We start from the raw sequence: 12,694 nt of genomic DNA on the forward strand, positions 1-12,694 counted from the left end.
TCGGAAAGTAACATCTTTGCTATTCTTCTAGTTCTTCAGTATTGCAGGTTGAGTATACCTTGTCTGAAAACCCAAAATCTGAAATGTTCCAAAATCCAAATCTTTTTGGGTATCAATATGATGCTCAAAGGAAATGCCTGTTGGAGCATTTTGGATTTGGGATGCTCAATTGGTAAGTACAGTGCAAATATTCTAAAATCCAAAAAAATACCTAAAGTCTAAAACATTTCTAGTCCCAAGCATTTTGAATAAAGGATACTTAACCTGCAATATGACTGAATATTTATTCTATGCTATTCAAATGCTATGCATATACATCCTATAATCCAATTTTCTCCATAAAACATTTTGAGAGATTTGTAAATCTGTAACAACACTTGCTTCTGTTATGTTTCAATGATGCCGAAAACCTCTCTATGTCACTAATAGTTTAACCACAAAATAACACTTCACCAATTAATTCAATGAGATCTGAAGAGCAGTTAATAGAGTCACTAACCCAAATTTTAGTGACACCAGACACCTTACAGCAGTGGGTTCACTGGTCAGGATTTTGGGACTTTAAATATTCATTAACAATGAATTAATTATTCTAAAGACTTCATTCCACGACAAAGATGGGCTATTCAACACGCACGAGGTAAGGTGAGTTAAACAGGCTGAATTTGGGATGTGTTTTAAAACGGAGGCTCCTGAGATCTCAGTGAGTAGTCTGAAGGCAGAAGCATCTTCTGGAGGATACCTGCATCGGCGTCGGTGGCCTGCACTCGTGTCAGCAGTGTTCCCGGCTCTGTGTTCTCAAACACGGTAATGGTGTAAGGGTCAGCAGAGAATTCGGGTGCATTATCATTCACGTCTTCTAACGTGAGCACGACGCTGGCTTGACAGAATCTGCCCCCGCCATCTGTGGCCTTGACTAGAAGATTATACACTGCTTGCTGCTCACGGTCAAGGGGGGCCAATGTTTTCAGTTCACCTAAAACAGACAAAAATGGACTCACTAGAAGTTTACGATGTGAACTCCAATGGAGCAGCTTTCCTCTTACAATTACAAAATCTGAGTAACGGCCTTCCCCTGGAGAACAATTTTCATCAATGACAGACTCAACAGCTGCATGCACACAGTGAGTTCCAGGTTTTCAAATCCTGCCAGGTGCTAGCTCTTCCATTCAGAGAGACCAGGCCCTTTTAGATTATTTATACTGTTGCAAAATAAAACAGTTACCTAATTTAACAAATTAAAACAATTTTTAAGTTGACTTAAAAATTATATTACTATGTTCACGATTAGTTGGGGGTAGTTAAAAAGCTTAAATGAAAACCATTACTTGATTTCAATTTTAACAAAATACAAATTAAAAGAAGAAAACAACTCTTTAAAAATTAATGAAATAGCATGAATCATTTTAAGTATGAAAATGCTAAATTATAAATTTATGATCATAAATTCAAGAAAACATGCTATAAAAAATGGATAAGGCAGAAAGTTTGAGATATACTCTAACTTCTGAGTCTTTTTTAAAAAACAAGTTGTATAAACAGTTTTTAAATCCTTGGTTCAAGTAGGTAATATTTTTGCTGTTAAGCTTTTTATATTGTCCCAAATTTTACAACTGAATTACTGTTTAGATTTCTAAATGATGTCAATTTCACTGCATCAGCATAAATTTAAAAAGGATAAAATGTAATTTCAAATTTCGTGTGTGATCTAAAATTATTCAAATATATGATCTGGTTGGAATACATAATTAATTTTGTCCCCAACTCCATCATTACCTGTGTCTGGGTTTAGTTTGAATTTTTCTGCACCTGAACCAAATAATGTGTAAGTAATTTCAGCGTTGGATCGGATGTCTGCATCTGTAGCGGAGATCTGCATGATCAATTTCCCAGGAAGGGCGTCTTCAGGAATGGTGTCTGAATATAACGTCTACAAAGATTTTAAACAATATTGTTAGCAAAAAAACATGAAAAGTCAGAATGACTGCCAAGAGAATAACAGGAAAGAAATCATTTATCTTTGGCCACAGAAAGCATGGGAAATGACTAAAGTTAAAATCCAAAAAAATTTTTTTTTCTCATAAAACACATGTAAAACAAGAAGGAGCCATGGAATAGTCACCAACTCTACATCCCTGAGTCTGACCTGACATTTAATCTACAGAATATACAATATTATATATTATTGAGTTAGTTTCATAGTTTTAATTCTTATGAGAAAATTAAGTAGGAATCCATATTTACCTAAAAACTGGAGAGAATAAATACCTACTACATCATACCTATTTATTTCCAAATACAGGAACTCAGTTTGCAAGTGCTCGCAACACATAACCAAATACTTGCAGCTGGGAGAGAAGTGATCTTAGTGTTATGGGGGAAAACACAGATTCCCGATGGCCGCAGAGGGGACACAAGGCTCAGGCCCTGCTGGTACTCTGCTCCATCGCGATCCCTCTCTCTTCACAGCTGCGCTAAGTCTCAAACACGATGATCAGCTGTTTCCACTTACAATTATTTAGAACTCCATGCCATAAATGAAAACATAAGAGAAGCAGATTATGATTTTGTTGAATTTATTTTCTTAATATGCGCTCAATTATAGGTGAATTTATATTGCTGTATTTTGACTCAAGAAGTAAGATATTTTGCAATACTGATGAATTCAGAGGATCTACTGTCCTAATTTACTCCTGAAGATGACACGGTATCACAACCAAATAAAATGAAAGTGCCAAAAAGAAACACAACAAAATATAAACATTTAGTTTCTATAAGGGGGGATATATATATATATTATACCCTTCCCCCAAAATATAATAAACAAAAAGTACAAATGAAGATTGGAATTAACTCTTTCTCCTTCAGAAATTCTACTTCCTCTCATGAATGAATTTTAAATATCAGGTATTTCCCTGAGAACAGCTGTTACTCTCCACAGCCATAACCCGGTCTGACTGCTCACTGCATCTGCCGCGCCCTCCAACTCCTCTGTTCCTCTTCAAAATCATGTTCCCCTCTATGCAGCCTTCTCTTAACCTATCACCCTCTTCTTCCTTCCTTCTCTCTCAACCTTCTTCCCTGGCCAAATCTATTTCTTCACCAACGCACACTCTACTCTGCAGTCAGGCGTCCACCACACCATGCTACTGAGACTGCCACCTCCACGCTGGGCACAGGATCCAAACGGTCTGTTTCACATCCCAGCCGTCTTTCTTGGCTACGTCACCCCTCTGCCCACCATCCTGCCTTCTCAGGATGGCACTGCACTGGTACCGTTCTCTTCCTTCCAGCCCTGCTTCCTTTCCCCTTCTCCCTTTGTAAATATAAATATCTGTCTCCCTTTATCTCTTTTTATTAGCACCCTCTCAAATGAATTCGGTTACCAGCTATCCATAGAAACTGCTACGTTTACATATCCTTCTCTAAGACCTACAATCTCACCATCTCTAAATGCCCCCAAAACACCTGCAACTAAATGTCCTATTACTTTAAATTTAACAGATCTGAAATGGAACTCAACATGCTTCCTCTAAAACCAGCTCCCACTCCAGGCTCCTCTTTGCCACGAAAGCCAGTCTTGACTCCTCGCACGTGCCACACTGCTGCGTCCAGATGGTTTTCCATGTTGTGTCTTTGCTCCTTTCATTCCCCTGCTGCCTCTCTTTGTACTCTATGATCCCTCCTTATCTCAATAATGGACACAGTACTTCCACACCAAACTGCTTTCAGGAACTGTTGGTTTATGCCATCTCTACCTTCCAAATACAGGAGTCAGAGTCCATACTTTTTTAGGAGAGTTCAAATCCCCTGCAATGAACGTCACAGCCCTCTATAATCCAGTTCACCCTTTCTCCCCTGAAACTTTTTTTCCATGACTTCAATGCACATTCCCCACTCTGGCACACTAAGTGACTCCTCCCACATCTGCACATCCCCGGCCACTACCCATCTGCTCCCCAAGCAGTCACGGCCTCCCAAGCACCAGTCCTGGCTCTGAGTGGCCCTCCTCAACCTCCAGCACCAAGGACCACTCCTGCTTGGGTCTCCTGCCCTCATCCAACCCTTGGAAGGAACTGGCTCTTTCCTAGTCTACATTTGCTCCCTCATTAAATGCCAGGCTCCACAGGAGCAGGAGCCCTGTTGATCTCCTCTGGTTCTCTTCTATGCAGAAGAGCAAGCGCCTCCAAAATGGTCTCTTAAAGCAAATCAGAGCTTTGTCTAAAGAATGGCGGACCAGATATTTCCCCCAAAATAACTGTATCCCCAAATTAAAAGAATCCCTTCATGAAAAGTTTACAGAGCATTTTTAGGGCTGGACACAATTATGATCCTGTCCATAACTTAGCATTCTTTAGAGCAAAGTTTTTGACCTATTTAGCATTCCCCAAAATAGTTCTGAAGCTTTTCCAAGAGTCGTCCCATTTAACACTCACCTCTCCTTAAACAATAAGCGATAATAATATAAAACATTTAAATTATACCACAGCACCAAATGATAGTCCTACTGAAAAGATTCAGAAAGAAATTTAAATTCATAATATACAAATTTAAGGACAGAGTAGCCTACCTTTTCACAAACCGGACTGTTATCATTTGCATCAAGAACTTTCACTTCAACTATAGCTTTTGATGAGAAGGTACCATCAGTTGCTGTGATTGTCAGAAGATAATTGTCCTTTTTTTCCCTGTCCAGAGGTTTCTTCACATAGACTTTCCATTCATTCTGTATATTTTCAACAGCAAACTGTCCCAAAGCATCCCCTCCTATTATGTCCATGGAGGAAGATCAAAGTCAAATTTGTTGGAAGAAGGAGAAAAATAAGTTAACAGCAAAACTAAACAGTACAGAAGATATATGATGTTATGGTTTAGAAGAATTAAGCATTTAAAAAATAATTCAAATTTGGTATATATTAGCTTTCCTATTTATAAAACAAATCAAAGCAGCATTAAAATGTATGAACATAGCATTAAGCCAAATAAAATATAAAGACTGCTAAATTAATAATTTAGCCTACATTAACACTATAGTTATTTCTTTTTAATTAGAAAAAAGTATATTTATTTTACAGTGAGTATAAAGTTCCGTAGAATGAGTCACAAAAATAAAAAACAGCCTAATGAAACAATTATTATTAGCTTTGCTCCCGTAACAAACTTGAAATGTAGCTTAACAGATGTTATTTCTACTAATTTTAGATATTCTTAACTAAAATCATCCCTTTAACTCCCAATTTTCATAAAATACTTATCTCAGAATTTATACTTCTAAAAGAATTTGATTTTAAATTAAACCATTTAGTTTGAATTTTTTTTACCTGTTATGAAATATGTGACCTGTCTGTTAATCTCTTCAGAATCAGCATCTGTGGTGCTTAAGATGGCAATTACACCCCCTGGGGGGTCGTCTTCACTCACGGTCCCTTTATAGATCTCCGCTGTGAATCGTGGCGGGCTATCGTTGACGTCAGTGACGGTCACGTCCACGATGGCTGTGGAGGAGAGCTGAACCTTCTCTCCGTGGTCTGATGCAACCACTTTAATCTGGTAACTGTCTCTCTTTTCATGGTCAAGTTCCTTTAGGGTTGTAATCCAGCCTGTTTCCATGTTAATGGCAAAAGACTCGATGACTTCTACACTTTGTGACTGATCCAGGCTATACTTCACTTGGCCATTGGTTCCTGAGTCCAGATCAGACGCCCTGATCTGGATGACTCTACTTCCCCCTGGCAGATTTTCAACAATAAATGCCTCATAGGGACTAGACTCTAAGACTGGGCTGTTATCATTTGCATCTTTCACTTGGATGCTAACATCTACAGAAGCTACCACCTCATAGTCATCACGAGTGCACCTGGCAAGTATGGAAAACTGATACCACTTAGTTGTCTCATGATCCAGGCTCTTCTCCAGTTTCAGTCTCCCGCTCTGTCTGTCAATCACAAAGGCCTCATCCCTGTTACTTTCGGGAGTATTCCCTTTGATCAGGCTGTAAAGAACAGTCCCGCTATGTTCTGCTCGGATGACATCTATTTCTGTTCCAATAGGCATGTCTTCTGAAACTGTATAGGTATAAAAAGGTTCTGAAAATTTTGGAAGCCGCATTTCTGGTGGAAGAATTTTAACATAGACAGGAACAACAGATTCTTTTGGTGGAGACCCATTATCTACAGCTCTAACAAAGAAAGTGAAGAACTCATTTTCTAAGCCAATTAGGCTTTCCTTTGTAGTAATTACGCCAGACAGTTTGTTGATTTCCAGATTCTCTTTAACACTTTCAGAGTCTGCTTCAATGGCATAGGTGACATCAGCATTGGATCCCTCATCGGCATCACTTGCAAGAACTTTGATGACTGATGTACCTTTGGTTGCACTGGATCCGATGTTCACTTCATACTTGGTTGCTCGAAACTGTGGTGCATTATCATTGTCATCTGTGAGGATGACATTAATGGTGCAGAAAGCAACTTTTCCTCCAGCATCTTTGGCCATTAAACGAACTGGGATTACTTTCTCTGCTGGTGTTTCTCGATCAAGTTTTTCCAAAGTAAATATCTGTCCTCTCTCATTTGTGTAAAATCTGTCTTTGGCAAAGTCGTTTACAATATGGTAAGAAATTTGACCGTAAATACCAGAATCCCCATCAGTTGCTTTAACCTCAATCACCAGGGTATGTAAGGGAGCATTTTCAGCTAGTTCCACTTCATATTCATTCTGAAGAAAAACAGGACTGTGCAAATTGCCTCCAATTACAGTTACATGAACCTGAGCTGAACTTCTAAAAACTCCATCAGAAACAGAAATGTTAAGGCTGTAAAATGGCTTCAAGGTGTGCCGGCGCAGGTTTGAGAGTGTGATAATCCCCGTTTCACTGTCAATGACAAAATTTTTATGATCGTTGCCAGACAGAATGGAATATTCCAACTTGTCTATGTCTGAACTGTCTGCATCATAGGCTTTGACACAGGTCACAAAATGCCCATGAGTGGCATGCTCGCTGATTTTGGCTTCATAAATCTGTTGGTCAAACAGTGGTGGATTATCATTGAGGTCAGTGACATCCACTGTGACAACCACACTGCTGCTCAGTGGGGGCATACCACCATCAACAGCTCTTACGAAAATCTTGTGCTGCTGGAACTGCTCATAATCCAAGGTTCTGACTAGTGAAATGAGACCAGTGCTGCTATCTATGTGAAAATGATCATGACTCTTGCTATGATTCCCAAACAGCTGGTAAGAAATCCCTCTATTTGGTTCTGAATCAGAATCTGTTGCTCTCACTTGAACGACAGATGTTCCAATTACAGATGCCTCAGACAGGGTGGCTGCATAGGACTGCTGGACAAACACAGGAGGGTTATCGTTGATGTCTTCCACTACAATGTCCACAAATACTTCAGCATGAGCCCCTGTCAAGGAGTCAGTTGCTCGTATGCTCAGCTTATATGCTGGGTGGGACTCAAAATCCAGAGGAGCTACGACATTTATCACTCCAGTATTGAAGTTAATGGTAAACTGGTTAAAGGGATCTCCATCTGTGATGCTGTAGAACACTTTCAACCCTTCTGGGCTGTTGGCTTGCACATGGACAACTGGGCTGTGCATCTGGATGTTCTCCGCAATCTCTGCACTGTAGAAAGGCTTTTCAAACACAGGCATGGCTTTGTTCATAACAGTGATTGGAACAATAACTTCAGCTGAAAAGGCTGGGTTTCCTCCATCTTTTGCAACCACTGTAATGAGATATTCTTTATTTAAGGTGTCAAGTTCGAATTGCTTTTTCAGTGAAATTTCACCCGAAGGTCCAATTTGAAAGTGTTCGTGATGTTCCTTAAGGTAGTAATGCACTTCCCCGTTTCTGCCACTATCTCTGTCCACAGCAGTAACGTAGCGAATGACATGGCCCACCTCAGTATCCACTTTAACAACAGCATAGTAGGGAAGGTTGACAAACACTGGTGCATTGTCATTTTGGTCTTCTACAGTGACCTTCACAACAACGTGGGCTACCGCTGAAGGCTTATTTTCTTCTGTCACTTCCACAACCACATTGAAGGACTCCTGCTGTTCGCGATCAAACGGAATACCAGTGGTGGACAGCACTCCTGAAGTGCGGCTTATTTTAAATCTGCGATCTGGGTTGAGGATGTGATAAAACAAGGGCTCATTGATTGGATTCCCAATAGCAGTAATGACAGCTAATGTTTTGGCTTCAGTGGAATTCTCCTTCACTACTGCAGAGTAGGAATCTTGCGTAAACTTTAGCTGACTTTCTTTGCTTTCTTTCACATTAATTTTCACAGAGGTAAAGCTGGCAAACCTGCCATCAGAAGCTCTAATGGTTAACTCGTAGCGGCTTCTTAACTGAGTTGTGTTTTGTACAGTTATAGTACCAGTCTTGTAGTCCATAAAAAACTTTTCCCCAATGTTGCCTTCAGTGATGGAGTATATTAACTGTGAGAATGTGCTTGAATCAGCATCTGTAGCATTTACTGTGATGACCTTTACTCCTTTGTATGATGGCAACAAAAGAGACGCTTCATATACTGACTTGGAGAACACGGGAGGGCAGTCATTGATGTCAATGACATGTACAGTCACATTCGCTGCATATTCAGCAAATAAACGTGGAGTTCCCATGTCATGCACTTGTACAGTAAAGTGAAAAATACTTGTTTCTTCATAGTCCAGACTCAGGACTGTATGAATAGCACCAGTGCTAGAATCAATAGCAAAATATTTGTGTACAGATGGTTCAACAATGTGATAAACAAGCAAAGCATTTGATTCTTTATCAGCATCAGTTGCTCGAATCACTAGCGGGATGTTCTTGTCTGTTAGGACCACACTGTTAATTGAAGCTGATTCGCTAATGAGTCCTGTATATTCTGCCTGCATAAAAATTGGCAAGTTGTCATTCTCATCCTGCAGATGCACTACAACAGTTGTATTAGTGGACAAACCAGCCATGTTAGTTCCTTGTATTATCAACGTATAAACGGGCAAAGTTTCAAAATCCAGGGCTTTTTGAGTGATGATACTTCCAGAATGTGGATTAATATCAAAAGCATCACCTATATTTCCATCTTTTATTTCATACACCACAGATGATTGACTATGGGCTGTGACCATTCCGACAAAACTCCCAATGCTGACAGTTTCACTAATTTCAACAGAATATTCTTTTGACGTGAACTTAGGAGAGGCATTGTCAGCAATTGTGACAAAGATATGCACAGAAGTTATTTCACTCATTGGTGGATTGCCTTTATCTGTAGCTTTTACCATTAAATCATATTCCACTTGGTTACTTCGGTCTAATTCTTTGGCAGTTTTTATAGAGCCCAAGATGGGATCAATTATAAAAGAATTTCCAATATTTCCTGGAAGGAGAGAAAAAAATATGTTAGAGAAAAATACAAGGAGCAATAGAAGTAGTATTATAGTTGGAGAAACAGAAACAAACACAGATATCTTGAAAAATTATATTCTGAAATTAAGCAGAAATTTGGGGTATAATATTTGAACAGAACTGTCAACTTGTTTTATTTTTATCCACCTAAAACCAGCTATACTTTTCAGAATTTTCTTCCTAAATTATAAAAAGCAAGAAACAGAAGAAATACCACCCTGTACCTAAAGCCCAACCTCATTCTCTGGGTTGAACTCGGGATGTACTGTGGAAGGACATGGTTATCCTTCCATAAAACAGTGGAGTTAATAATTTTCCAAGGGTCCCTCACAACATCCTTCTGGAACACATTTATATTTTCAGCAGTTACATCTCACAGATTCTCAAGATTCTTCTTCATTATAAAAGAATATATGTCAATTTAGTAAGAAAACTTACATCAAGCTTCAAAAGAGCTGCCTCTTATTTTAAGTATTCAGAAAACCAATGGATAAGTTTGTGTAACTTATTCATCCCACTCTACAGGTTTTGAAGATTTCAACAACATTCCCTTCTTAATCTTTTTCAGGTCAATTTATCTTCTAGGTCAGTGGTTTTCAACTGGGGTGATTTTGCTCCCAAGGAGACATCTGGCAATGTCTGTAGTCATTTCTGGTTGTCACAACTTGGAAGGAGAGAGTGCTACTGGCATCTAGTGGGTAGAGACCAGGGCTGCTACCTAGTATCCTACAGTGAACAGGGCAGCCCCCTACGACAAAAACTCATCTGGCCCAAAATATCAACAGTGCTAGCTGAGAGACTGCTCTGGGAGGATTGTTTTACTTGCTTTTCTTTGGACTTTTTCAGGCTATATTGTGTGTATATATTCAGTTGCAACTGTAACTCTACAATAATTCCATAGTTTTGTACCATTGATTGAAATCTTTTTGAAGAAAACAGCAGCTTTCTGTAGCCGTTTTGGAGAGATCAAGGCAGTGTTTGGGCCCTCACGTTTGATTTGTCCATGAAACCTCCACCCCTTTCCTATTTCATAAGTGAGTGTCCAGAATTCATTATTCTCATCATAGCATGGAATTTATTTTCCCCAAATGAACTATAACACCTACCCAAAACAAAGTTCATTTGCCATTTAACTGCCTTCTCAAATTCTTCTTCCTCTAGGTTTGCAATCAGTATGGCATTTCACAGACCAGATCTACTTAGCGTGAGCTGCAAACCAGGGGATTAACCAAGTACTTCTTTCTCCACCTCATTAACAGTAAACACTTCCTCTACAGTCTTCATTTCCTTCCTTTAATACATTTTTCAAAAATCCATGACCATTTTTTCAGAGGCCAGACCCAGCCTGGCTTTCATTAAGTCTGCCTGGCTCTGAGTCCAGGCCCCAAGGCAGCGTCTTGTCTGCAACAGGGCGAGGCCCAGGCTCTCTCCTCAGGCCTGGCGCTTGGAGCTGAACCCTGGCCCAGGATGAGGTCCTGCTGCCCCTGCCAGGTCCTGGTGTTGTAGGCAATCATCAGAGCTCCAGGATCCTTTTCTCATCCTACGGGCGCATCACCCCTACCTCCCAAAACTGCGACGGATTGTCCAGCCTGACACAGGAGACTGTGCTGTCTCCATCCCCACCCCTCAGACTTCCTCTGTCTGTACTCATAAAGCAGCTGACCTACCATATTTTATATTCATCCTTCTACATGCATTTCTCTTATTTTGTATAGGGAAATATTTTGCAAGTAAAGCTTCAAATATGTAAGGCCTCCAAGAAGGAAGAACAGATTTCATCTGCAGTGTGTTCAGGCTGGCTGTGCTGAACACTGTGCTTTCTACACAACTTGCTCCCTGCCCTCCAGCCACGCTGGCCACCTCCTCGGCTCTTGAACCAGGGGAGCACACTCACCACCGATTCCTTGGATGTGGGTGTGTTCTCCTGGACAGTCTTCCCCAGCCACCCTCACCGCGGTTCCACTCACTCATTCACTCTGGCTGTATTCCAGTGCCCCCTGTGAGGCCTCCCGTGACGTCCCTGTTCAGCATGGCTGTTCTGTCTCCTCACCCTGAGTTTTCTTTATAGTATATAGTCTTGCTCTTCACTGGCCATGGGACATTGAGAAACATTCTTTATTATCTAGGGTGTCTTGACTTTGATAAAGACGACTCTGAGCTTGTCACTGATAAGAAGAAGTTAAACAGGAGCCCAGCTAGTGATTTGACACACGGATCTCACTGCCTTATTCCTAAGGCAGAAATCATCAGATGTACAGACAGGAAAGCAGCATCATACTTATTTAGAGAAGCACTAAGGGCTGCTGAGTGGCATGAATGTGCCCCTGCCTTTGCTAATAATGGGTACATTCACCAAACACTGACATTTTTTACACACATGATATTTGTGAATGAATGAATAAGGCAGTGGGAGAAGTCTGAACTAGGTTGGGGGCTTATTCCCTCACTTTAGCTGAAATATTAGTGACTTTCTAAACAACCCTAAATTGTTCTCTGTACATCTAGACAAACAGCTAATTTTTGCTCCTAAGCTATCACTTTACTACACAGAGCTGCGCAGGGGGTCTGTTTCTTCCCCTGTGGACACACTGGGACGGTGAGTAAGGACCTGCAGACTGGCTCACAGGATGGCAACCTCTATCAACTTTCAAGGCAACTGTATTTACCTTAGTTTGGGAAAGACGACCAGTTCTAATCATAAGTGTATTTACTGTCTTCAATTTCTATGCACTACAAAAGTTTTAAAGTAGTGCTCCAATAATCTACTTTTTAAAAAAGACATAAAGAGAAGAAAACATCATACAGCCAGAGTATGGCACTGATGTGTCTCTAGCACATAACCCAGTTGTTACCGAAAATATCTTTTATTAATTCCTTTCCCCTAAAGACTCCTAATCAGGCCAAACCTTTTGCTCAATAAATTACTACTAATTAAACATGCAGTGTTATGGACTGAATTTGTAACTAGTCTTTTGAACTTTACTAAATATTCTCTGACACAAATTACAAGCAGGTGATTATGAATAAACTGTTAAATGACAGGCAGTATGAACATTTTATAATTCATACTATTCCAACAGATACACACACACAATTCTAGTGCATTTTAATAGTGGTTTCCTATAAAGTAATTGTTTAGCATAATTTTTATATCACCAAAACTATAAAAATATATTCCAAAAAGCTCTAATTCTACATTTATAGGCTATGGGTCTTATCTATTCTTTGAGGGTAGATAGAATTCCATTCTTAAAATACCAAATCACTAATTCCATC

At 39.8% G+C, this 12,694-nt stretch overlaps 1 protein-coding gene across 1 annotated transcript in view; it reads right to left on the reverse strand.

Annotated features, from left to right (window-relative positions):
* Window positions 1–12,694, reverse strand: part of FAT1 (FAT atypical cadherin 1) — a 107,838-nt gene that overhangs the window by 23,082 nt on the left and 72,062 nt on the right. Inside the window, exons 9-12 of the mRNA XM_069493664.1 lie at window positions 5,322–9,389; window positions 4,571–4,767; window positions 1,777–1,930; window positions 743–976 (exon numbers count right to left, since the gene is read on the reverse strand). Coding sequence (XP_069349765.1) covers window positions 743–976; window positions 1,777–1,930; window positions 4,571–4,767; window positions 5,322–9,389 — 4,653 coding nt within the window. The remainder of the gene's footprint in view (window positions 1–742; window positions 977–1,776; window positions 1,931–4,570; window positions 4,768–5,321; window positions 9,390–12,694) is intronic.

The sequence above is a fragment of the Eulemur rufifrons genome, chromosome 18, assembly GCF_041146395.1.
Source record: "Eulemur rufifrons isolate Redbay chromosome 18, OSU_ERuf_1, whole genome shotgun sequence".
Classification (NCBI taxonomy): domain Eukaryota; kingdom Metazoa; phylum Chordata; class Mammalia; order Primates; family Lemuridae; genus Eulemur; species Eulemur rufifrons.